The sequence below is a fragment of the Labeo rohita genome, chromosome 6 (genome assembly GCF_022985175.1).
Source record: "Labeo rohita strain BAU-BD-2019 chromosome 6, IGBB_LRoh.1.0, whole genome shotgun sequence".
Taxonomy (NCBI): domain Eukaryota; kingdom Metazoa; phylum Chordata; class Actinopteri; order Cypriniformes; family Cyprinidae; genus Labeo; species Labeo rohita.
This window is the reverse complement of record NC_066874.1, coordinates 9482528-9504729: the sequence shown is the minus strand read 5'-3', so window position 1 is coordinate 9504729 and position 22202 is coordinate 9482528. Positions and strand designations below refer to the sequence as shown.

The 22202-nt window shown below is 34.8% G+C and overlaps 1 protein-coding gene across 4 annotated transcripts in view; it reads left to right on the top strand.

Annotated features, from left to right (window-relative positions):
* The window catches only part of fmnl2b (formin-like 2b), a 36342-nt gene extending 16480 nt beyond the window's left edge, over window positions 1-19862 (top strand). Inside the window, exons 10-28 of one of the 4 annotated variants that reach the window (XM_051112969.1) lie at window positions 599-673; window positions 786-896; window positions 994-1143; window positions 1840-1941; window positions 5213-5567; window positions 8819-9025; window positions 9248-9268; window positions 9424-9548; window positions 10413-10615; window positions 12806-13040; window positions 13164-13232; window positions 13326-13406; window positions 13535-13664; window positions 13988-14151; window positions 14278-14379; window positions 14458-14559; window positions 16587-16710; window positions 16955-17070; window positions 18964-19862. In XM_051112969.1, the coding sequence (XP_050968926.1) occupies window positions 599-673; window positions 786-896; window positions 994-1143; window positions 1840-1941; window positions 5213-5567; window positions 8819-9025; window positions 9248-9268; window positions 9424-9548; window positions 10413-10615; window positions 12806-13040; window positions 13164-13232; window positions 13326-13406; window positions 13535-13664; window positions 13988-14151; window positions 14278-14379; window positions 14458-14559; window positions 16587-16710; window positions 16955-17046 (2448 nt within the window). In that variant the 3' untranslated portion in view covers window positions 17047-17070; window positions 18964-19862. The remainder of the gene's footprint in view (window positions 1-598; window positions 674-785; window positions 897-993; window positions 1144-1839; window positions 1942-5212; window positions 5568-8818; window positions 9026-9247; window positions 9269-9423; window positions 9549-10412; window positions 10616-12805; window positions 13041-13163; window positions 13233-13325; window positions 13407-13534; window positions 13665-13987; window positions 14152-14277; window positions 14380-14457; window positions 14560-16586; window positions 16711-16954; window positions 17071-18963) is intronic. The other 3 variants (XM_051112971.1, XM_051112967.1, XM_051112970.1) reach the window with 3 other exon arrangements.
* The last annotated feature ends 2340 nt before the right edge of the window (window positions 19863-22202 follow it).

Sequence of the window (22202 nt, the reverse complement as noted above, 5' to 3'; positions counted from 1 at the left end):
ATAAAACTAATACTTTTTACATAGTTAATACATTCTGTTTCTTTTCATGTAAACAAAACAAAATATGTTGAATTATTGGGTTCGACCAATTCGATCCCACAGTAAAAATCGCATTGTGGGGGCTAAAATACAAGTTATTTTTGGTGGGGTTCCCCTGGTAAAATTTGCATTCCAGGGGCTAAATATCATGTTATTGGGGTTGCAAAAACCCTGCAGCAACAGTGTTAACATAGCCCGGTTTTACTGGAAAACCATGGACTTGGCAACACTGCATGCATAGTGGAATACGTGTATACATACACTATACAAAGCTAAATTGATGCAGCAGTAGTTACAAATAGATTTACAAACTGCAAAGGACATGCAATAATGTGCAGTAATAATGCAAAAATATTTGCATTTCAAAATAAAAACAAACCGACTATTTGTAAAGGAAAAAAAAGAAAAGAAAAAAAACAAACAAATAATAGATAATTATATGCATTAACAGAAACTTTCACAAAACTACTAAAAACAAAAGCAAAATTACAAATGAACCAAAAAGTGTTGTTTTTCTGTGGATTATTAAAATATAACTTATGTCTTTTATGTTCCTCAGGTCTGCTCAGAATCCCAAAGGTTTGAGAAATTGATGGAACACTTCAAAAATGAAGACAACAATATTGATTTCATGGTGGGTCTATATTACAGAGTCTTTCCTCTTTTCTCCGGAGTGCCTTTTAAACCGACAAGCTCTCACCACTACTGATGCCATATCTCATCATCACTCCCTGTTCGTGACTCAGGTGGCGTGCATGCAGTTCATTAATATTGTGGTGCACTCAGTCGAGGACATGAACTTCAGAGTTCATCTCCAGTATGACTTCACTAAGCTCGCTTTGGATGACTATCTGGAGGTATGAAAATTGCTCAAAGTGCTTAAGTATCTTCTCTTTACACTCACTCAGAAACTCACTGTTGTTTACTGTCACTGGGGTGTATTTTTGTACACAGAGGCTAAAGCACACTGAAAGTGATAAACTCAAAGTGCAGATCCAGGCGTACTTGGATAACTTGTTTGACGTGGGGACACTTCTAGAGGACGCAGAGACTAAAAACGCTGCCCTGGAACGTGTGGAGGAACTTGAGGAGAGTCTCTCACATGTGAGCAAAAACACAGACACAACTTTTACAAGAAAATATCTTTTTAACTAAGTAACGCAATTTACTTTGTTTCCTCATTTATTCACTAACACCACTCCCGTCATTAATTTTCAGCCAGTGGGACCAGAATTGTTTATACCCATTTTTATTAGATTGTATTGGTTTTAACCCTTTGAGAGACCCTTTTGAAGAGATTTTTTAATAGTTAAGCCAAATACAGTTTTACTTGATATAATTTAGCCATTACTTTTTCTCGCCATGAAAATAGCCACAGAAACTGGTATAGCGTTAAACACAAACAAACACCTCTCCTGTCTCCATGTCAAGAGAAATTGGGAGTGAGGTGCACTGGCACTTCGTTAAGGCTGAGGCTTATTTCACTTTAGGTGTAAAAGGGCCTTTACACCTGCCAAAAATAACTTTTGGGTTTTTTGTTATTAAAAATAAATTAGTAAGCCCAGCTCATGTGATAAAAAGTACACAAAAGTAACACATAATGCATTACTTTCTATAAAAAGTAACTAAGGAATGAAATTAGTTACTTTTCTTATAGAGTAACGGAATATTGTAATGCATGACTTTCAAAGGTAACTTTTTTTCAACACTGAATATATATATACATAATTAATAATACAACTGTTATCTGAATTCTGTAGCATCTTTCAATTTCATTCTGACTATTTCTTATCTTGGCAGATGACCGACAAACTCTTAGAAACTGAGAATGAGGCCATGTCTAAAATCGTGGAACTTGAGAAGCAGTTGATGCAGAAGAACAAAGAGTTGGATGCCGTCCGGGTCAGTATCACACCACCTGACATAGAACCCAAAGTGTTTAATAATGTTTTGAATTGCACTACCAAATTTCAGTTTTCATTTAAAGTAATCTCATGTACATTTTTTTTATATTTCTATTTAACTTTCAAGCCAACATGTCTGTTCATAGAATATAAGTATGTTTTGTTAATATTAATTAACAAAAACGTTTGTAATAGTTTTAGTTAAGAACAATACTGGTGAAATTATATTCACTATGTGAATTTTGAGTTTTAAAGGAGTAGTTTGTTTCCAGAACAAACATTTACAGATAATGTACTCACCTCCTTGTCATCCAAGATGTGCATGTCTTTCTTCAGTCATAAAGAAATTATGTTTTTTGAGGAAAACATTTCAGGAATGTTCTCCATATAGTGGACTTCTATGGTGCCCCAGAGTTTGAACTTCCAAAATGTAGTTTAAATGCAGCTTCAAAAGGCTCTAAATGGTCCCAGCCAAGGAAGAAGGGTCTTATCTAGTGAAACGATATACTTTTTAACCTCAAACACTTGTCTAGCTCTGCGTCAGTGTTAATTTTGACAGCAAATTCTGATTTAGTCTTAATCTTAGTCTTTGGAATAATACACCATTTAGTTTTAGTCCTATTTTAGTCATCTGAAATCTTTTAGTCTTAGTCTAGTTTAGTTGACTAAATATCATAAGAGTTTTAGTCTTAGTTTAGTCTTAAGTCTTTTAGTCTTAGTCTAGTTTTAGTAGACCAAATATTAGCATATTTTTCTCCATAATTCACGTAATTGTAAGTATATTACAATATATGGAAGCATATAGAGAATACAGGCACATATCTAATTGTTGTAATAAAAAACATTTATTTTATTAAATGTCAAAAACATTAGCCTTTTTCACAAAAATAACCATAAGACCTGCTCTCCCTGAACAATATACATGCTCCCTGAAAAAGATATGCATTGTCCCTGAATTATATGAAACGCATATGACATCCTAGACCAAGCTCTGACATTTCTGTCTGTCTGTCTGTTCATGAGACATACCGCTGCCCTCGGACCGCGTGCACAAAACGTTAGAGTGTTGCTAACGAGAAAAGTCAACTTAAATTAACCAAAGCTTTGTAACCAAGACTGTGCATCCAAGTATAATGTATAACTAAATATAATGTATAACAAACGTCCTCATAACTTGAAAACCGCGGCTTTTGAAAATGGCTTTGCCAAGATCAACCTGCCCTCAAAAGATTCGCTCTGATTGGATTTCCTCACAAAAGGGTAGTTCTTATTGGATCTCTTCTCCATTCGTCCCGCCCCAGCATTTTCCTCTCGTTTTTATTCGTTGACTAAAGTGTCAGTTAAATTTCGTCATCGTCTTCGTCATCATATCGGACTTTTTATTTCGTTTTTATTTAGTTTTCGTCTGTGAAAAATGTTCGTTGACGAATATTTTTCGTCATAGTCTTCGTCAACGAAATTAACACTGCTCTGCGTGAACTCTTGTGTATTCCGGTTCATGACAGTTGTTTAAGGTTTTATTTATTATTATTATTTTTTTTAAGAAAATAACTGATCCTTTCGCTAGATAAGACCCTTCTTTCCCGGCTGGGATCATTTAGAGCCCCTTGGAGCTGCATTTAAACTGCATTTTGGAAGTTCAAACTTGGGGGCACCATAGAAGTCCATTACATGGAGAGAAATCCTGTTGTCCTCAAAAAACATAATTTCTTCACGACTGAAGAAAGAAAGACATGAACATCTTAGATGACAAGGAGGTGAGTACATTATCTGTAAATTTTTGTGAACTACTCTTTTACATTTGAGGTCTATTGCAACGCAGCAGTTGTCAAATCAGCACAGCAAATCATCCATGCTGTATAGACCAACAATTTTAAAAATTGCTAAAATTTTGATATATTTAGTATCATTAATGAATAATTTGATCAATAAGGGTATATGCTGAATGTCACCTAAGCAAACCATAAAAACAGGTCTCGCATCTGCTTGTCAGAGAACTTGTTAACAGCAGTCTGAAATGATGGTGAAATCGATTTACTAGCTAACTATGTCTTATGTATCAGCTAACCTAACTAGTTATTTTATTCAGTTTTAATATCCAAATGTTAGTAAGAAGAAATGCTTTTAGATATTAGTCTTTATATGTGATGGACATCAGTAGGGCTGCACCGATTCCTCGATTCTGTTTGAGTAAACCTACGCAAACACAAAAATCCATCTTTCTCAATATGCTAAATGTTCATTGCGATTTCAAAATAAAACTTTAAACCCTCACTCTGAGTTTGCACATATTCAAGAAATTACAGTGGCTGTAGTTTTTCTATCATAAAAAATGGCCAAATATTTAAGATTAAGTGGACATTTGGATTTGATCACACAGTAAAGTGTTAAAACAATTGTCAGGCCGTTGGCGCCCTCTGCAGGCATGTGTTAAAATGCGTAAAGTACATTAGCTCTATTGTTTATAATACATTATTTTAACAGTTTTGTTCAATAAAACCATAAGATTACTTGCTTTTGATACTTTATTTGAACTAATTATTATTGTCTCATTGCTATTATATATGTATTTTAAGTCATTTTAAAGGCTATTGTTCACTTAAGTTTGTTTTTATTACTACAAAAAATGTAATTATCCGATTACTCGAATAATCATCAGAATAATCGACAGATTACTCAATTACCAAAATAATCTTTAGTGACAGAACTAGATATCTGTTATGATTATCTTTGGTATCTTGTTTGAAAGCATCTTGAGTAAAATGGTTCTGAATTTAACTAGGGGTCAACCAATTGTCTGCGCAGATATTAAGCATTTTTAAGGTTATCGGTATTAGTCATTCTCAAAACCGATAAAATAATTTAAAAGCATTTAAAATGTTTTTGTCAGAGCCCTTGTTATTCTTAATTTTGACATTAATTTTAATTTTTACACCAGACACAGTATATGTTGGTTCAAAATATCAGTTATCCGTCTACTGATCTGTAATAATCAGTATCGGCGTCGGGCCTGAAAAGCACATGTCGCTCAACCTCTAAATTCAACAAAGCACATAGAAAAAGACCTGAACTAAAAGCAATGCGACCTGTTTTACAGAAGTTTGTTGTACATAAACCCATTGCCAGTCATTTGATTTTAATGTTTAATTGATTGACAAGTTTTTTTTTTCCTTAAAGAACGTTTAGAAAAAATAAAAGCATGCTAACTTGATTTAGTGCATTTATTGTTAAATGCTTAATTACTATTTGTGTGCACACATGCAATCCAGTCTGTGTATCGGGACGCCAGCTCGCAAGTTCACACGCTTCGCCGGATAGTTCGTGAGAAGGATGAGACCATTCAAAGGCAGTCCACTCTGGAGAAGAAAATCCATGAGTTGGAGCGCCGAGGCAGTCTACAGATCCAGGTGAGAGGTGAGGGAGATGGGGAAGGAGATGTGTCTCCGCTGCCGTCACCTCCTCAGCCCATGGCTCTTTCTCCCTGCCCTGATGCCATGGCCCTGGCCGGAGCCTGCGCTAGTGCATCATACAGCTCTGGCAGCACATCTCAGACTGGCACTCTTCGAGCAATGGCCACACCTCCTCCGCCTCCCCCTCCACCACCTCCAATGGCAAGTTCCTCTGGTGAGTAATGATTTCAACAAATCTGATGGTTCAGCGCACAGTTAATGAGGGTATAATGAAATGGTTACTTTCTACAGCTAAAGATGATTAATGTTATGGGCTTTACCCAGTGTGACTGCCATAATTTTATTTAATTGGGGTGGAGTAGCCTAATAATCTTGGGTTCAAACAGTGCCGTTACTTAAATTTACAGAGCCTGAGAACTAAATGTTTATAGGTGGGCCTCCTTCCCACAGGCCCAATGAAAAATCACAGAGGCTCTTAATGGGCCCACTTTGTCACAATTCTTAGACAACGGTACGCTGAAAATACCCGTTGCAAATCCTACAAGGGCTGATCCGTGAACTATGATGATTATCCATTTAACTTCATGTTGCTTTAGGTGGATTGTTCCTGTATTGCTTGTAAAAACAATGGTTGACTAAAAAATTAGTAAACAGAGATTTAGGTGTCAGATAACTGATACGCAGAACCAATATTTAAAGGGTTAGTTCAGTACTGTAATTCTGTCTTTAATCACTCACCCTGTCATTCCAAACCCGTAATTTTAATCAGTAATCAAAAAATCTGATCAAAAATTAGCCTTCCCATTACGAGGTGATATTTGAGGTGATTTACAGGGGAATTTTGTTTTTACATTTTGAAATGGCATTTTTCTAACTTTATTAAAAGTATGTCATCTTTTATGTGAATTTTTTTTAATTATATTTTATAAGCTTTTTAAAATTTCTAATTAAAACAACAGAATTAGAACAAGTTACCAATCAAATGAAATCAGTATTAACAATTAAAGGAGAAGTCCACTTCCAAATCAGTTATTCACATATAATGTACTCACCCCCTTGTCATCCAAGATGTTCATGTCTTTCTTTCGTCAGTATGTTTTTTGAGGAAAATATTTCAGCATTTTTCTCCATATAATGGACTTCTATGGTGCCCCGATTTTGAACTTCCAAAATACAGTTTAAATGCGGCTTCAAACAATCCCAAATGCGGCTCTTATCTAGTGTAATGAACATAAAAATAATAGAGTTTATGTACTTTTTATTGTCAAACACTCGTCTTGTCTGAAACTCTTTTTTTACGGTTCATGACAGTTAGGGTGTGTCGAAAAACTCCCATCTCATGTTCTCCCTCAACTTCAAAATCGTCCTATATCGCTGTTTGACCTTTTTTGTTAAGGGTGTTTGATCATCTTTGCATGTTCACTTTGCAAAGACTGGGTCAGTACTTCTGCAGCGATGTAGGATGATTTTGAAATGATTTTGAAATGATTTTTGAAGTTGAGGGAGAAAATACGAGTTTTTCGACATACCCTAACTGTCTTGAGACAGAATACACAGAGTTCAGGCAGAGCAAGACAAGATGAGCGTTTGACATTAAAAATTATTTGAATTGTATTTGGTTAATGTAAATAACTGATCTTTTCGCTAGATAAGACCCTTTTTCCTCGGCTGGGATTGTTTACAACCGCATTTGGGATCGTTTGAAACCGCATTTAAACTGCATTTTGTAAGTTCAGAATCAGGGCACCACATCAGTTCATAATATATATTTGAACTAATTATTATTGTCTCATTGCTATTATATATGTATTTTAAGTCATTTTAAAGGCTATTGTTCACTTAAGTTTGTTTTTATTACTACAAAAAATGTAATTATCCGATTACTCGAATAATCATCAGAATAATCGACAGATTACTCAATTACCAAAATAATCTTTAGTGACAGAACTAGATATCTGTTATGATTATCTTTGGTATCTTGTTTGAAAGCATCTTGAGTAAAATGGTTCTGAATTTAACTAGGGGTCAACCGATTGTCTGCGCAGATATTAAGCATTTTTAAGGTTATCGGTATCAGTCATTCTCAAAACCGATAAAATAATTTAAAAGCATTTGAAACGTTTTTGTCAGAGCCCTTGTTATTCTTAATTTTTACATTAATTTTGATTTTTACACCAGACACAGTATATGTTGGTTCAAAATATCAGTTATCCGTCTACTGATCTGTAATAATCAGTATCGTCGTCGGGCCTGAAAAGCACATGTCGCTCAACCTCTAAATTCAACAAAGCACATAGAAAAAGACCTGAACTAAAAGCAATGCGACCTGTTTTACAGAAGTTTGTTATACATAAACCCATTGCCAGTCATTTGATTTTAATGTTTAATTGATTGACAAGTTTTTTTTTTTTCTTAAAGAACGTTTAGAAAAAATAAAAGCATGCTAACTTGATTTAGTGCATTTATTGTTAAATGCTTAATTACTATTTGTGTGCACACATGCAATCCAGTCTGTGTCAGTTCATAATATATATTTTGTGTGAATCTTCGTTTTGGAAGTGGACTTCTCCTTTAATTTGTACAACAGAGGTGGCACAGTAGAACACAAAGGTGGCTTGTAGGTGTTTTTTCATATGTTTAATGAGGCTTAGGTTGGCATGCGTGCAATCAAATTCATAAATTCATGTTTTAAATATAAAATGTTGAATATAGAAATATTAAATGATTTAAATAACTGAAAGGATACTTTAAGCATGAAACTAAAACTGCCAGTAGGTGGCGGAAGTCACTGATTTAATTACTGAATCATTAATTCATTTGATTCATTCGAACAGCCCATTCAGGAATAAAGCAAGTGACTGTCTCTATAAATAGGTCATTGAATCTTTGACTCACTAGATTTGTTTAAAAACGCACGTTCATTCATAAACGATGGAAATGCGCAGCGGCTCAGTTGTGAGTTGTTTCAAACTATTTTTGAGGATCAAATGGGGCAAAATCAGGAAATAGTGTTATAGTCAGGCAATATAAGTCACTTAATATAAACTTCTTGTTTATTTAACTGTTGTATTAAATCAATATCTCATTTACAAACTCCCTTAAAAATCATTAAAAGCTGTCACTTATCTTATCATGAGTTCATCATGATCTCACAAAGTTTCATTATAATCAACAAAGCTCTCTACACTGCACAATGAATCACTTATTTACACTCTCTCTACACTTTATGAAAGGATTTGTGTGATGCATTACTCAACGTTGCAAAAACACATCGAAACCTTTGAAGCAAATGCGACTGAAATGATCGCACAGTAGGGTTCTGCAAGTTAAGCTATTTTTGATGAAATCTGAGAGCTTTCTGACCATGCATAGACAGCAACTCCTATCTTCAGCGTTGAACATGCTTGATCGTCTATCTCTTCTAATCAGTTATTCCGCCAACATGTTCGCTCTCTTCTCCTGTAGTTCCTAATGGGCCATCAGCAGCTCTCGCACCTCCACCACCACCGCCGCCTCCTCCACCTCCTCCACCACCTCCTCCTCCTCCCCCACCTCCACCTCCTGGGCATTCTATTGAGATATCTGCTCCTTTACCGCCGCCTCCCCCTCCTTGTGCTCCTCCTCTCCCAGGAAGTGGCACACCAACTGTCATATTCAACTCTGGCTTGACAGGTATGAATGTGTACATGACGGTTTTAGTGTGAATGTCTCATTGAAAATGTATTTTTTTTATTGTCTGTTTTGATTCATATTATTTTTCCCTGAAATAATTTCCTAAGCTTTTGTAGATTTTTGTTCAGCACTTCTTAGAAGCATTTCCTGCTTTCTCTTTCTAGATATTTGTGCTTTATAACTCATTTGTTTTTATCTACTCTTTTTTTCCTGCTCTCAAAGATGGACCAATCAAGCTCTTCTGTAGGTTTCCTGATATTTGTCATAGCCACCGTTTACTGTCATAATCTAGTCATATTGTGTGTTGTGTGTCTTTGCTTAACACATTATCATGTATTCTTGTGATTAGTTGTGAGTTGTTGTTTTGGTAGTCACAGGATTCTTTTCTTTCTTGGCAGCGGTGAAAATTAAAAAGCCAATCAAAACCAAGTTCCGCATGCCAGTGTTCAATTGGGTGGCTCTGAAGCCAAATCAGATCAACGGCACTGTCTTCAATGAAATCGATGACGAGAGGATCCTAGAGGTATTTGTCTGCAGCACCTCACATAGTGTGAAATGTGTGATCTCTATCAGCTCTGCATGTTCTACTTGATTATCACATTCCTGTTTGAGTTACTGCTACATATTAGGACGCTGCCAGATGGTGTTTACTGCTCAGTTTAGTTTCAGCTCATTTTTTTAAGTACATTTGTAACTGCTGATACTAAAATTGCAAGCAACGACACACTGCCAAATGCAAGTGACCTTGGCTGGCTCATTGTACTTTAAAAATGTGTAAAAAAAGTGAAAAAAAAAAAAAAATTATAGGACTTGAAAGACTGGAGTCCTAGTGTGCTTGATTCTTTTTTAAGGGTGCAGCGATAAATGGATGCATCACGATCATGCATCACGCGTATCGATTCTGAGATTTTTTTTTAATGCATTGCGATTTTCTTTGGAATCGATTCTGAGTTTAGCTTTAATCTAGTTTTTATCCGCAGTCAAATGCTCATTAAGAAGAGCGGTAAAGAGCGCTTGTGCTTTCAGCTCAGAATGCTTTAATGATGCAAGATTAATGAAAACACAGTCCACTGTGAACACCCTTGTAATACGCTTCAACTTATAATTAAAATTAAAATTTATGAATGATTATGTTAAGTTCAAGTGTGTATAAGGAATTGGAAGCAAGCCGAGTACATCTGTTTCTAAAACATGCATTGCCATCTGGTGTTAAAAACTAAGCTCAGAGAATTACAATGCATTCAGAAAATCTCAGAATTCATGTAGAATCATTTATCAATTTGCGATGTGATTTATTTTCCTTATTATCGATGTATTTTCCTTAATTCATTTGTGCCATTGGTGTTGTATTTATTCCATGTTGACTTTCATGAGTTTTGGTTTGCAGGATTTGAACGTGGATGAGTTTGAGGAAATGTTCAAGACCAAAGCCCAGGGCCCTGCCGTCGACATGACGATGCAGAAACAGAAGGCTCCTCAGAAGGGCCCCAATAAAGTATCACTACTGGAGGCCAACAGGGCCAAAAACCTCGCCATCACGCTCCGCAAGGCAGGGAAGAGCCCAGAAGAGATCTGCAAAGCAATCCAGACGTAAGTTCTTCTGCCTTTAACCTCAAGGTAAAGATGAACCATTCTCTGTGAAATTATGTTTGCAACTGTGGGATTGCTCCTGTTCATTTGTTTATTACAACATCAGTCTGTTCCGGTTCTGTTCCTTCCACAGTTCAGCTCCTGTATCATTTACATCTGCTGGTTTTGTTTTGTTTTTTTTGGTTAGTTTTGGTTTTGTTTGGTTTGGTTTTTGTTTTGTTTAGTTTTGGTTTAATTTTGTTTGGGTTGGTTAGTTTTGATTTGGTTTGATAGTTTTGGTTTAGTAAGTTTAGGTTCTGTTAGTTTTGGTTGGTTTAATTTTGTTTGGGTTGGTTAGTTTTGGTTTTGGTTGGTTTAGTTTGGTTTAGATTTAGTTTTGATTTGGTTAGGTTAGTTTTGTTTTGGTTAGTCTTTGTTGGTTAGTTTTGGTTTTGTTTGGTTTGGTTAGTTTTGTTTTGGTTTGATAGTTTTGGTTTGTTTTTAGTTTGGCTTTGTTTGGTGTGTATAGTTTTGGTTTTGTTTGGTTTGGTTTTGTTTGATTTGTTTTGGTTTGGTTTTGTTGTTTGGTTCGTTTTGGTTTGGTTTTGTTTGGTTTGGTTAGTTTTGGTTTGGTTTGGGTTAGTTATGGTTCGGTTTTGTTTGGTTAATTTTGTTTTAGTTTTATAGTTTTGGTTTGGTTTTTTGTCTTGATTTGTTTTGGTTAGTTTTCATTTCATTCATTTCATTTCATTTATTTATTCTCTTTTCATGGTAATGCAACACAAAATACCACAACAACCCAGCAACACAACAAAAAATACAATCCATGACAAAAAGAACAGGAGTAGGATGAAGATAAAATCTTATAAACTCCTACCCCATTCTAGTATTATAAAATTTACAAATTAAATTAGATGACCTCACAGACATGAAGAGAAAAGGAAAAATCCTTCCAATATTATTAATTAACTTACACAGCATTAAACAAACAAAAACAACAATTTTACAATGATAATAATTCTGACAACAAAGAAAAAAAAATGAAAAGAAAAGAAAAACAACGACAAAAACATCATTAACCCTCATCTCTATACAACTGAAGTATCTTCTGTTTATAAAGTTTACTACACTTTATTTTCATTCATCCCAACTAATAATTGCTCCAACTTATTATTAAATACAGTAATACTAGACCCTGAGATTCTATATATACATGTGACAAAAATATTCCTCTGTTTCTTCATTTCAATCTCAACAGTTAAACATTCCATTAAATCTACTATTGCAGTGGTCATACACTCAATTATTTTACATTTCAGATCACTACTAACATATAGAGCAACCCCCCCTCCTCTCTTATAAATCTGATTAACATAAAACAATTCATAACCTTCAAAATGAAATTCCACACCTTTCTCATCCGTTAACCAAGTCTCAGACAACGCTATAACAGTAAATTTGTTTTGGTTCGGTTTGATTTGATAGTTTTGGTTTGGCTTTGTTTGGTGTGTATAGTTTTGGTTTTGTTTGGTTTTTCTTTGGTTGGTTTAGTTTGGTTTGGTTTGTTTTGGTTTAATAGTTTTGGTTTGTTTTTGTTTGGTTTAGTTTTGGTTTGGTTTAGCGTTGGTTTGGCTTTGTTTGGTGTGTATAGTTTTGTTTAGTTTTGTTTGGTTTAATAGTTTTGGTTTGGTTTTGTTTGGTTTGGTTAGTTTTGGTTTAATAGTTTTGGTTTGTTTTTGTTTTTGTTTGGTTTAGTTTTGGTTTGGTTTAGCTTTGGTTTGGCTTTGTTTGGTGTTTATAGTTTTGTTTAGTTTTGTTTGGTTTAATAGTTTTGGTTTGGTTTTGTTTGGTTAAGTTTTGGTTTTGTTTGGTTTGGTTTTGTTTGATTTTAGTTTTGGTTTAGTTTGGTTTGGGTTAATTATGGTTTGGTTTTGTTTGGTTTGTTTTGTTTTAGTTTGATAGTTTTGTTTTGTTTTTTTGTTTTTTTGTTTTGATTTGTTTGGTTTGGTTAGATTTGTTTTGTTTTGATAGGTTTGGTTTGGATTTGTTTTGGTTTTGTTTGGTTAGTTTTGGTTCGGTTTTGGTTGGTCTGCTTGGTTTTGTTTCTTTTTTTTGGGTTTTTGTGTTGCTTTAGTTTTTTGTTAAAGTTGTTTTTTGAGGTTTGTATTTTTTTTTTATTAGCACTCTGAACAGTTTCTCTTACCCCCTCAGGTTTGACCTACGTACAGTGCCTGTGGATTTCGCGGAGTGTTTGATGCGATTCATGCCCACTGAAAGCGAGGTTAAGGTGCTCCGCCAGTATGAGCGGGAACGACGGCCAATGGATGGGCTCACTGATGAAGACCGGTTCATGATGCTTTTCAGCAAGATTGAAAGGCTGCCACAGCGGATGACCATCATGGCCTTCATGGGCAACTTTAGCGATAGCCTGCAGATGCTCACACCGGTAAGAAAAAGAGGAACAAAAATGGTGAAATTGAATAACACTGTTTTAATATCAACAAAGATCAATCTGAAATGCGTTTATACATTTTTCTGTTTTCTGTGGCTATTTTTCCTATTTTTCTAGCAACTGCACGCTATCATAGCAGCATCTGTATCCATAAAATCATCACAGAAGTTAAAGAAAATCCTTGAGGTAAGCCAATATAACTTTAATGTCTTAGAGTTTCTTGCTGTTTTACAGTATTACCAGTCTTACAATCTATTTATGTGATATTTCTCATTTTAGATAATTTTGGCCTTGGGGAACTACATGAACAGTAGTAAGAGAGGAGCTGTTTATGGCTTCAAACTTCAGAGCTTGGATTTGGTAACTTATGACATTTTATAACTCCTTGCAAAGCTACAAAACAATCCACTTGTTTTTTTTTTTTTGTTCTGTTTTTTTTTTCTGAAACACTAATTTAATTATAATACTGTAATGTTTCCTGCCTTTAGCTTTTGGAGACCAAATCCACAGACAGGAAGCAGACACTTTTGCACTACATAGCCAATGTGGTGAAGGAGAAATATCCAGTTGTAAGCATTTTTTACAATGAGCTGCACTATATTGAGAAAGCTGCTGCAGGTAAGTCTCCATCAACCCTGGAAATACAACCTTAGAAATAGTAATTTTATTTCTATATGAGAGTGCTGTTAATAACTAAGTCTAAAACTTTTTCTTGATTAAAATAAACTAAAATATAAATATTAGATGAAACGAACTGAAATATGTTTAGGATGAAGTACAAAATTTACTAAAACTGAAATCGAATTAAAACTAGATAGAAATATTCAAAATTGCTCACATTAACAGAATAAAATGCAAAAAATATTGTCTTCTAATATGCTGATCTGATGAGGCTACAGTAAGTTTGGTTTTACCAGTGTATCTCATTATTCCTGTTACAGTCTCACTGGAAAATGTTCTCCTGGATGTGAAGGAGCTGCAGAGAGGTATGGATCTGACCAGAAGAGAGTACAGCATGCATGGCCATAACTCCCTACTCAAAGACTTCATCCATCATAATGAGGCTAGACTAAAGAAGCTCTTGGATGATGCTAGGATTGCACAGGTATAAAAAAGAAGGGAATAGGGTGTTGTGCAGTGGTTAAAAATCTGGGCTTGTAATGATAAAGCTGTAAATTTTAATCCCACAAGTGATGATCCCCATGATCACGTGGCTTGCATTTAATTACAGGATGCCTTTGACGAGGCTGTTAAATTCTTTGGGGAGAGCCCCAAGACCATGCCACCCTCTGTGTTCTTCCCTGTGTTTGTTCGCTTCATCAAGTCATATAGGGTGAGTTTGTATGCTATCAGTGCATCAACTTCCTCCTGATTCACACAAGGCCCAGATCTAATTTGCCGCTGTTTTCAGCATGCGGATGAAGAGAACGAGCAGAGGAAGAGACAAGAGCAGCTAATGATGGAGAAACTGCTGGAACAGGAGGCCATGATGGAGGAACAAGAAAATCAACGGGTATGATGAGATAAGAGTCTTAGTAGAGCACGCTAGGGCTGGGTTGAAAATATCCATTTTTCAATACTTTTTCATTTTTTATCAATTTTGGGGAACCTGTAATGATTAAATCCCAAACATTTATATTTTATTTTATGCTGTCTTCAGTTGATGTGTAAACAAAACTTCACTACACATTATTTTATAGCATGCCTTCAATCCAGTAAATTGCAATAAGCTTTGTTACTATTGATTTAAAACAAAGTGTCAGCTTTCAAATTCTGTCAGTTTAGTACAAAATTCAAACTAAAACTATTAAATGTATCATGCGGATATAAAAATGAACTTTAGAGTGCATTTTGCTTAATATATGTATTACTACTGTTACTACATATTCATTATATTTTACTTAACCCGTTCTATGTTTGACAGCCACCATTTAAATATTTCTATTTTAAATAGTTTTTATAATGTAATTACTATTTAAAGGGGTCATCGGATGCAAAGTTCACTTTTACATGTTGTTTGAACATTAATGTGTGTTGGCAGTGTATGTACAAATCTACCCTATAATGATAAAAATCCATGCAGTGGTTTTTAATTAATCTGTAAAAATAATATCCCCTTTTTCAAATCGAGCCATTCTCAGATGCCTGTCAGTGTGGTGTCACACAGACAGAGGGCGCTCCCACGATAGTTGATTGACATGAGCGTCTTACCTCAGACCCGCCCAAATCAGCTGTAACAGTCCGACCTCCATTGTTTCGATGCCAGAGCAGGGATGTAAATTAGACAAGAATATCTCCGACTGAGCGATTTGAGGTGTTGTGTTGTTGGATGTAATAATGAACGTAATGGTCGTCATTTACTCCCGACATCTGAGCCGCTGAAGATGCAGTGGATTATGTTTGTTTGTGAAGGGAATGCACCCCACAATCTACATAAATGTGTCTATGTTCGCGTAATCATTCGTGATCCAGCTTCACCTACAGCAGAAGTGAGTATAAGGGTTTTTTATATGAATCTCTGCAATCAGCTTTCCTAATAACACGCTAGTTCGCAAGTTTCGCCATTAAACATGCTAAATGCGGCTAAAGTAAACAGGCTTGTCACTCAACAGAGAGAAGAGAGGGGCAGGGCGAGCAGAGCTCATATGCATTTAAAGGAACAGCCCCTTAGAATGGGTTGATTTTTGCAGAGGTAAAAAGGGTGTTGTTTTACACAACCATTGAGAATTTTTAACCAATGTATATTATAGACTTTTCATTAAGACCCTAAAGAATCATATCAACTTGTGGAAAATGGGCATCCGATGACCCCTTTATGTGCAATTTAAATGTTTGTATACAAATCAGTTAATTTTAACCCTTAATGTTTTAGTAATGTACCAACTGACAGAATTTCCTGTATAGTTTAAAGCATTAGTTTAGAGAATTTTGTCCTTAAAGGGATAGTTCACCTAATAATGAAAATTCTGTCATTAATTACTTACCCTCATGTCGTCCAAACAAGACCTTTGTTCATCTTCAGAACACAAATTAAGATATTTTTGATGAAATCCAAGAATTGTCTGAACCTGCATAGACAGCAATGTAATTACCACGTTCAAGGCCCAGAAAGGGAGTAAGGACATTGATAAAATAGTCCATGTGACATCAGTGGTTCAACCTTTATTTTGAAGCTACGAGAATACGTTTTGTGCCCAAAGAACAATATAGCTTCATAAAATAATGGTTGAACCACTGATATCACATAGACTACTTACGGGTGAGTAACTAACCACAAAATTTTCATTTTGGGGTGAACTATCCCTTTAAACTGACATGAACTGTACCTGAATCGTACTTGAATAACGAATTAAATTGAGATCATAATGGAGTCGAATTGTAAGCTTGTGAATCAAAATCAAATCAAATCAAATTTGTGTCAAAACCCAGCCTTGGAGCACACTACAATGTATATTAAAGAAATATTAAGTGTTAAGGTTACAGCAAAACTGTGTGCACTAACTGGATATTCTATCCTTTATTAATTTACACAAACACCAGTCACCATCTCACAAGGGCAAGCGGCAGCAGCAGGAGCTGATCGCGGAGTTAAGGAAGAGGCAAGGCAAAGATAGCCGCCATGTCTACGAAGGCAAAGATGGAGCCCTCGAGGACATCATTACGGGTAAGAACGCTGCTGGTCGTAAGCCCGGACAGATTCATTTGATTGTACGTACGTCAAATGAATCTGTTTTCTTAAGTGTGTACTGGTCTTGATAGTAACAGTAGACGTACAGTAGCAGTAGACGCCATGCTGTTTAGCCTTACTGGAGTTTAGAGGCTTGAAGTTTCTGTCTGATTCTGTGCTTTTTCTAGAGCTTCTAGCTTTTGGTGTTTCTGTGTTGTGATTGGCTATTATTTTGCTGCAGTGCTGAAGACCGTCCCCTTTACCGCACGATCAGCCAAACGTGGCTCGCGGTTCTTCTGTGACCCCGCCCTCTCCGAGGACTTCCATTACTAAACTAAATTCTGTCCCCTCAGAAAGGTGCCTTTAAGTCCGTCTCTTCTTCACTCATCTCCCAGTCATTCCCTCCATCCTTCTCTCTCTGTTTCTTCATTTGTTTATAATTCATCTGGGTAAGGGCATTAAATACAGGATGGAAACGTGAATTCTCTGCATAAAAATGCATGCCTGCTTTCAATAATTTCTCTGTTATGCATTTTGTTTTCTGCACATTATTTAAATCTAGTCGCAGATTTAAAAATCTGTCTTCCATTGAGCAGTTTTAAGCAAAAATTGTCTCTTGGGTAACCACTTTCCAACATACCATGACTTACCAGAAAGATCTGAATTGTAGGGATGCACTGGTATTGCAATCCTGGTTGATATCATAAGCTGATAATATTTATTATATTAAAAAATAGTCTATTCCAGTTGGTCTAATTAGATAAGGAGTAAAACGTCAAAAACTAAAATCAGTCATTTAAAATGATCCATTTATATGATTTTAGGCATCATAGCATTATAATATACTGTGTGAAGAATGAATATTCATTTACATTTTTTCATTTTATAAAGGTTACAAAAGTGTTAAAATATTACTGTTTTGTAGAGATTAGTTTCATAATTGATATTTTTTGATGCTTTATGTCAGTGTAAAAACTACAAAAAAATGAGTGCACTGTTAAACGTTCAATAATAAACTGATACAAATAAGTGGCAGAGACAGATAAATGGCCAATATTAAAATATTCTATTCCATATAAATGTAAAAATAATCAGAAAAACTAAGATACTAATATACGGTATAAGGAATACATATGTTTTTTGTTTTTTAATGATCAATGTGAATTTAGTCATTACAACATTATTATGCACAGAATGTTGTTGTAATTGTATGAATGAATTTTTTTTTTTATTTGCTAAAAATTATATGCCCAGTTAAATGTTCAATATCAGCCTTTAATACCAGTAAATGGTAGAAAGAGATAAATGGCCGATATAAAGTATTCTATTCTATTTTGCCAATTAAATACATTTAAAAACAAGTCATTTCAAATACTTCAAGTAAATTTAATATCACAACATGTTTACAGTTGAGGTCAAAAGTTTATATACACCTTGCAGAATCTGCAAAATGTTAATTATTTTACCAAAATAAGAGGGATCATACAAAATGCATGTTATTTTTTATTTAGTACTGGCCTGAAAAAGAGATTTCACATAAAAGGTGTTTACATATAGTCCACAAGAGAAAAAAATTGCTGAATTTATAAAAATGACCCAGTTAAACAGTTTACATAAACTTGATTCTTAATGCTGTTGCTACCTGAATGATGCACAGCTGTTTGTTTGTTTAGTGATAGTTGTTCATGAGTCCCTTGTTTGTTCTGAACAGTTAAACTGCCTGCTGTTCTTCAGAAAAATCCTTCAGGTCCCACAAATTCTTTGGTTTTTTAGCATTTTTGTGTATTTGAACCCTTTCCAACAATGACTATATGATTTTAAGATGCATCTTTTCACATTGAGGAAAATAAGGGACTCATATGCAACTATTACAGAAGGTTCAAACGCTCACTGATGATTCAGAAGGAAACACAATGCATTAAGAGAAGGGGGTGTAAACTTTTGAACAAAAATGAAGATGTGTACATATTTATTATTTTGCCTAAATATCATATTTTTATTTGGTACTTACATACTTACATGTTTCTCAGAAGACAAAATAAGTCACATGAATTTAAGAAAATCTCTAATATCAAAAAATAACCAACATGGTACTGGAATATTGTGCATCCCTACTAAATTGATCTAAACTAACCAAACATCCACATACCTGCCTGTTTTGTACTCATCTTTGGCCCTGTCTCATCCGTATCCGCAGGCCCAGTCTGTAGTTGTGTTCATTGTGTAACGGTTTACTTGTTTGTTCTTCAGACCTGCGCAGTCAACCCTTCCGACGGGCCGATGCCCTGAGGAGGAGTGGGAGAAGGAACTTGGAGGTACAGCACCTTCAGTTACGCAACATGGAGATCACCACCTGCTAGCCAAGCTTGTTCATCTTTTGAGGACAAAGGGTAGGCTAATGACACTACTGAAAAAATGAACAAAAAATAGCACACTTTAAACAATGGAAGGGTGGATAAATGTGACATTGAACAATTCTGCTTACCTGGGATCTGGAATCTCGATTTAATGGACTGTTTTAAAGAAAGTAAGATGAAGAAAACATGAAGTATAGAGTGTTGGATGAAATATGTTGACCTATACAGTCAGGATGGATTCTACAAATGGACATTGTGAAGGAAGATTGTGGTGTTGTGTATTATGTACAAGACAGAGCAGAAATGCCAAAGGAAGTCCTTGGATTGGCCCACTTTTCATTTTCATTTTTTACCTCTTGTTCTGAAACTCCAAGCTGAGCAGCTTTTTCTGAAGGGAAGATTTACAAGATGCACTTTTATTTTTATTTTTAACTTTGGACTTTGATCATCTTAAAACTGAACTTTTGATTTTAAAAAAATACAACAACACACATGGATGAAGTGCGAGAGGGAGATCGGATCTTAAGCTGGACTTGATACTGTAATGCTATTGAGGATTGCTCCTCTTTGCGGACTGAAACAACCCATGAAATGTTGAGAAAATGTTTACTACCAAGCATTCACAACCAGTGTGACATTGTATGTACAACACATCTCATTTTAATCAGACTTGCTCTCCTACTGGTTTTATCTCATGTGACATTTGTGAGCTGTGGAAAAAAGAGTTTGCTGTTTTTTTAAAAACCAAGACATTTCATTGGACAAAAAAAAAAAAACTTTTTTTTAAATGTACAGATATTTTGCTACAAAATTGAGCCTCTTATTTTTTACATTGTTCATCCATTGTGGTGCTGTACATATTGTTGAAACAAACCAACTTGTCCTGCAATATCACTGGAATGTTATTAACTTTTATGTTGTTTAGTATGACAGTATTATTTAATCTGATGGTGAAGACAGTGAATCAACTTACTCTGTGACCTAAATTGCTCTCTCATCACTATTGTTGCATATGGTAAATGTCTGTGGTTGCACGTAACACTTGAAAGCTTGAACAGACACTAGTGGCACATATAACTTTTTTTCTACTTTGATCTCTTTAACTGGAATCAGTGGTTGTGTGCAAATAAAGCAATGACACCAGCACCATTAAAAACAGTGACTCTTTTATATGCTCGATGCGAGAATTCAGAGATTGTTCGACTGAAAATCTGAAATGACACACACGGATGCGCAGTGATGTGGTGATGGAGCTGATTAAAAATAAATGTGATTTGGGCAGTAGTAACCTAAAGCTGCCACACGGTGGTAGCAACCCCTTGTGTCCAAGGATCTCAACCCCTCTTCTTTTGGCACCAGGTCCACAGAACAGGCATTTGTACTATTAAACATGGTGAGATTACAACTACTAGTTTATTTAAACAAGACCCCATCATTTATATTACAATTAAAATTAATTTTACACTTATGTGGAATAAATTTGGGTTTTCTATTTTAAAAAACAAATCTAAGAAAAATGGTTTTCTATTAACATAAATATTTTTTTCTATTAAAAACATTTTCAAGGGATTTTTTTATTAAAGACATACTACACCCAAAAATGAAAATTTTACTCACCCTCATGTCATTTTTATACCTGTATGAATTTCTTTCTTTTGGTGAACATATAGTTTTGGTTCCCATTGACAATTGCATTTTCTGTCAAAACAATAGAAGTCAATGGGCACCAAAACTTTTGGCTATCAATATTCTATAAAATATCTTCTTTTGTGTTCAGAAAAAGAATGTCATACAGGTTTGGAATGACAAACAAGTCATGAGTAAATGATGATAACTTTTCATTTTTGGGTTAACTATCCTTTTAATAAAATAACCAACACTTTTGCTGTGATCTGCAATACTACGAATGAATTGCAACTAATACACAGAATGACAGCCAATATTTTGTTATGTTTTTAAAGCTGTAAAAGACACAGTGAGGTGAAATTATACAATAATATGCTTCAAACCATTTTAACACTGAAACAGTGACTCATTTTTCATACACTTCCAGTCAAAAGTTTTTGAGCAGTAAGATTTTTAATGTTTTTTAGTCTCTTTTAGGCTCACCAAGACTGCTTTTATTTGCTCCAAAGTACGGCAAAAACTGTAAAATTGAAAATATTTGAAATAATTTAATACATTTTTAAACGTAATCTATTCCTGTGATTTCTAAGCTGAATTTTTATTATTATCATTATGTTGAAAACAGCCAAGTAGAATTTTTCCAAGTTTCTTTGATGAACAGAAAATTCAGAAGAACAGCATTTTTCTGAAATGTTTCTTCATCATCACTTTTGATGAATTTAAAGCATCCTTGATAAATAAAAGTATTAATTTCTATAGCTTCTTTCCTATAATAATAATAATAAATAAATTATACTGACTCTAAGCCTTTGAATGGTATAGTGTATAATGCTGCAAAAGCATTTTATTTCAAATAAATGCTGTTCAAAGAATTCTGAAAAAAATGTACTCAACTGTTTTAAATATAGATAATAATAATAAAATGTTTCTTGAACAGCAAATCAGCACATTAGAATTATTTCTGAAGGATCATGTTACACTGAAGACTGGAGTAATGATGCTGAAATTTTAGCTTCGATCACAGGAATAAATTACATTTTAAAATATATATAAATAGAAAGCAGTTATTTTAAATAGTGCAAAAAAATATTTCACTATATTACTGCTTTTGCTGTATTTTGGATCAAATGAGCATAAGAGACTTAAAAAACATTAAAAATGTTAATGTCCAAAAACTTTTGACTGGTTGTGTATATGTGATAAATAATGCTTTCCTTTCTGTTTTGAAAAATTAATGCATATAAAAAGTATTAAATAATGCAGTAGGTGAATCATCTAATTTTCAGCCACTTCAGTTCAACAGTTCCAGGTCACAGTGGGAAACTATATCCCGTCTGCTGGCTAATGGACATCACACAATATTGGGGACCAGTTCACAATGCAGAACTAAAGAGGAGAAAGATAAAAGCTGACAACTCCTCACGCTGTGGAGAACGTGGGCAGACCTCCCAACTGCCACTGTCAGAAGCTTTAGAAGTACTGAAGAAGTGTTCCATGAAAGAACTG